We start from the raw sequence: 5,128 nt of genomic DNA on the forward strand, positions 1-5,128 counted from the left end.
TTCTCATTAAGCTTGCCTAAACATTAGATTAGAGAGGTCTGGTGGTTTAGTAGTAAGGAACTGAGTTACAGTCCTGAACTCACCAGTTTCTCTACTTTGGAGTTCTGCTGGCCTAGTGGCAATCTCCATAGGAGAAATATAAACAATTTCCTCCAATGAGATTTATTGCCTCTGAAAACCCACTGAAAGGTCAGCTAATATTTCCAACTCGACAGCACATAACAACAATCATTGGGTTTCTTGGGCTCCTTGTTGCCTCCTTAATCTTTAGGAAATGGCTACTTTGGAAAAGATTAGTCCAGATACTAGGTACTAAGTTCTAGGGCAGAGACCACAGCTTGAATCTCTGATGGAGAGTTTACAGCATTTCCTGAATAAAGTCATGTAGTCTTTTGAGAGATAGATTATTGCTGACAATTTAATGCAAAAAGATGAAGTCCACATCAAGATGGTCTGGAAACTAAATTGGCTAAATAGATATTCCAAAGGGAACAAATATTTCTTTTTACAAATCCATAGGCTTAACTTTCAGAAATACAGTGGAGCATGTAAAAGTTTAAGTGTCTGCATTTTAAAGAAGTTCTAAGTTTGACTCCTTATCTAATTTGTATTTTGTTTCAAATCTATATGCATACGGCCAGGTGCATTTCACCAATCAGAAGTCATTATTATAAAATATAAGCAATATTTAACATTTTTACTCATAAAGTTACCAAGGGACAAGAGCTAGACTAGTCACTGAAAGGTCATGTTTTTAAAGATGAAGGGGAAACTGATTTATAAATTAGTATTTTCTGACAGAATCTATTCCTCCAGATGACATGAGAGCTTTCCCAAATATACAAAACGCAGACAGGATGGTGATAGCAGAAATTTAGACCCCATTCTAAGCCAAAAAGTCTTTCTCTTATGCCACATTGAAAAGGAGATTTTAGGGTTTTTTTTGGAAGTATTATTAATTCCATCAAGCAACAAGGTATCAATTTTCTAATTAGAAAGAGCAATACTTACTAGGTTTTTTTGTAAAAAAATATTTTTTGTATAGTTAACACGCTTGCCCAGGTAGCATAAGATGTTTATGATCAGAGCGTTTAATGGTAAGGAGTTGAGCTGCTAACACAAGACAGAATCTACCAACTACTCTTTGGAAGAAAGATGAGCAATCTTCCCCTGTGGAATTTACTGCCTCTGCAAATGCCCTGGAGGGTCAACCTAAGTCAGTTCCAACTCAGGATGCACAACAACAATGTAAATTTTTAGGAACTCTGCTAGTGTAATCTGCAGGGAATTGCTAATCCAATGTGGTGTGTCTGGTGGTTCAAATCCACCAGTGGCTCCATAAGAGAAAGGTGGGCATTCTTCTCCCCTGTAATTTACAACCTTAAAAACTTGCTGGAGGGTCAGCTGTGAGTCAGTTTTGACTTGACAGAAATGACTGAGTGAACTTGCAGTTTGATGGTAAGGACCCAGCCAGTAGTTAGCAGCATAAAGTTCTGGTGAACTTCTTTTATAAAGATTCCAGCCAAGAAAAAAATTCAACCAGTTCTACTCTATCTCGTGGGATAACAAACAATTATAGACTTAACAACAATAATATGAAGCTGAAAATATGTGTTTAATTTGGTTCTTAAGCATTAGCCTCAAAACCTGCCTCTGTGTACATTTTCCCTTGAGCTAAGTGATATTTAATCAAAACCATCAACTTCCTTTAGATTTGATCAGAATAAGATAGGAAAATAGCAGTACTTCTTGAAACAGCTCAAAGGACAATAAATGGGATAGTCAATGTATATAAAATCACAAAATTTTTTTCTCCTCAAAATCATACGATAGAAGCAAGCAAAGGTAAGTGTTTTTTTGGAAAGAGATCTATACATGAAGAATCCCAGGTACATAGCAAAAATGAAATTTTAGTTGATTTTAAATAAAATAAGTTTGGTATATTTTTGTTAAATGGGACTGATTTTTTCTTTTAATTTTTCCCATTCATTCATTGTTGCATATTTCTCCCTGCTCCTCCCCCTCCCCCCACCCCCCACCCCCTGTTTGCTCTTCTTTTTGAAAAGCTAAAGAAAAATTCCTTCATTGGTATACAATCCCCACCCCCCTCACCCAACCCCTCCACACGTGCCCCCTCCCCCCCAGTACACTCCAAACTTTCATTCTGGACTCTTGTCATAAGCATAATACCCAATCATTTATTGCTTTTAAACTGTTAGCAATTATTAACAAGATGTTGCTTTTGTCATTTTTTACATACTTACGTAGTTCAATTTTTTATTTCCTAAGAAAAAATCAACCATCTTCTTGCTTATCTCTGATCATTTCTTACTGTCTCCGTTGTTACTATAAATAGCTTGAATTTATGTATTGACAGAGCAAAGACAAAGACTTAAATCTTGAGATCTCCTTCGCGTCTAGTAGCCAGGCTGTTTTAATTTCCTGTTTCTTTTCTATTAAGCAGCTCCTCCCAAGTTTACTATCCATTCCACTCCCCTCAGAAGTATCTTCTAGGCTTGTTTCAGTCCTTACTCAAGAAAATTGCAATTGTCTGCATGTGTTTTCCATCATTTTATTACCTACAAATTGCATTGTTTTTTGTTTCTTAATTCAAATCCAGTGTAAGAGCAAGAGCCAAAAAAAAAATTTTTGTTTTTATTAGTTATAGTTTGTGGGGGGAGAATCCAACAACAGATAAAATTCTATTTTTACAAGACATACCTGAAAATGAACTCTTAGACATTCCACACACTATTCTTTTAGTTGAGAAGATTTTCCTCATAATATGGTGATAGACATTGTCTATGAAACTTAGCCGAACTACCTAATACAATGAAACATATTAATATAGAATGCATATCTAGAAAATAAAAAAAAATAGTTTCAAAATGTAAAGGAGAATGCAAAAGAGAACACACATAGTTGCTGGCTAAAATAATGCACCTACTTGAATTGTGCTTAACATCTAAGTACAAAAAAATGCTTAATAATGATTATGAATTAAAATAAATCAGTGTTTAAAATATCATATGCCTTTTTATATTTTCTATATTGGTATTTTTTTATATATTGGTATATTTTTAAGATCCTTTAAAAAATAATTAGAATAGCACCAAGCAATACAGATTGTTTGTTGTTTTATAATTTCACTCTTCTACAATGAAATGGCTCAATATTACAAATACTGTGCTTTGTTAAGGGCCTTGAAATAAGAACATCACTAAACAGTTTTCTGCATGTGAGTCTAGGCTGTGACCTCCATTTGGGGGTTTATCATATGGTTATTGAATAACAAACACATGCTTAAGGCACCAATCAATTGAGAAGATGAACTCTTTCAACCTCAACTGAACTCAGGGAGCTCTAAACGCCCAGTGGTGAGTTCACAAATGTACCCTGTTGCCAAAGAAGCCTGAGTTCTTGGCAATCAATGATAAATATCAGTCAGTTTCTTTGATCTGCAAATAAGGATGTGTTAGACAATAATGAAATCATGGCAAATCATCTCTTTTTAGAAACAGTTCCCCGTGTATTATTGTTGTAAAAAAAGGGGGGGGATTTTTAGAGAGTGAATTTAATCTGATATCCCAATGAAGTTAGGATGAAATGGGCTCTACTGATTGTTGGTTATCTTTTCCAGAAACTCACCTTACGGCATGTTAACAGTAACCAATGTCTTGATGAACCTTCAGAAGAAGACAAAATGGTGCCTACCATGCAGGACTGTAGTGGAAGCAGATCCCAACAGTGGCTGTTAAGGAACATGACGTTGGGGGCATGAAGCCTGAAGATATTTTTCCCCAAGCCATGGAAGGGTGTCTACACTTTTGTTTTCCATTATTTCAACTAGGGGGAAATATCAACTTTGCGTAATTGAAAGTTTTAAAATCCTTTTAGTATTCTAAGATACAGTTGTTTCTAATTCATTTTTAGGAATGTTTGCTTATTTCCCTACTGAAATTTGTATCTGATACAGAAGCACATAAAATGGTATAAAGAACAACAAACTGTTATTAAACATCAAAACAACTTGAAGTATGAATTGTGTCTGTTTTAAAAAAAGTCTTTATTGCTTTCATCCCACAGAGTCAATTGGGGGGCAATATTTTCTTGATATAATAAATGAAAGAGAGACAATGTAAAATATCTTAAAATATTTTCATTATAATATATTACAAATTCTTTTATAAACATCTTGTTTCTACTGGACCGTCATGGAAATACGTTTCATTTCTAAATCAACAGCAAGTTTATATATTATGTCTGAACAGTGAATTCATCACACAAACACATACTACAAAATAAGCTTTGTAAAAGGAAAAACAAACCATTGCTATTGGACTCAATCCTTATAAATGCATCACATTTAAACAATCGCAAGAAAAAAGGAGGATAATGTGATTATTTAATCAGAAATTAGCAAGGCATTGAATATGGCAAGATGAAGAAACCTAGAGTAATTAAACTGCTTTAAGAGATAGACTGTTGTTGTTGTTAATGTTGTGTGCTCTCAAGTCAGAACCAACTGATCCTCCAGTGGCTTTTCAGAAGCATTACATTACAAAGGAAGATAGTGCCCATTTTTCTCTTCTGTAGCAGCTGATAGAGTTGTATGACTATGCCACCAGAACTCCTTTAAGAGATGCATTAGGTAGTTCCAATCACTCCTAACATGGACTAATATGAAAGATTTATTTTGCTTCCGGAGTTGATAGTGTAAACTCAATCCGTGACAGTCTGCTCTACCATTCTGACTATGGATTGTTATTCACAAGGTGAAGAGTGGCAATTTAGCCCAGGTTTTAGCAATTTTAGGAAGCTCTGATGACCTAGGCCTTAGAGAAGTGTGCTGTCAACAATTACTCTCTTGTTTAAATATAGCAGCCAAATAAAGGGAGAGAGGTGGGGCCAATCTCCTCCTAGTGATGGAAATTCAACAGAGTGAGCTGTGAGCCATTCTGACTTGATGGGTGACTACAATGAGTTGGTTTTAAGGTTTTGATTTTATTTAAATTCTTTCCCATTTGAAAAATTATGTTGGTTTATAATTGACTTCTGAATTTTGTATTTTTTTTTAAATAGAATGCATTGCTAACTGAATTTTCTTGATGTGCTGTATTGTCAAAAA

At 34.7% G+C, this 5,128-nt stretch overlaps 1 protein-coding gene across 1 annotated transcript in view; it reads left to right on the top strand.

Moving 5' to 3' along the window:
* GALNT13 (UDP-N-acetyl-alpha-D-galactosamine:polypeptide N-acetylgalactosaminyltransferase 13 (GalNAc-T13)) overlaps window positions 1–4,374 on the top strand; it is an 869,120-nt gene extending 864,746 nt beyond the window's left edge. Inside the window, exon 13 of the mRNA XM_006880780.1 lies at window positions 3,641–4,374. Within this exon, the coding sequence (XP_006880842.1) occupies window positions 3,641–3,781 (141 nt within the window). The 3' untranslated portion in view covers window positions 3,782–4,374. The remainder of the gene's footprint in view (window positions 1–3,640) is intronic.
* Window positions 4,375–5,128: the final 754 nt, after the last annotated feature.

The sequence above is a fragment of the Elephantulus edwardii genome, unplaced genomic scaffold (assembly GCF_000299155.1).
Source record: "Elephantulus edwardii isolate Elephantulus edwardi_28Jun2011 unplaced genomic scaffold, EleEdw1.0 scaffold00010, whole genome shotgun sequence".
NCBI classification, from domain to species: Eukaryota; Metazoa; Chordata; class Mammalia; order Macroscelidea; family Macroscelididae; genus Elephantulus; species Elephantulus edwardii.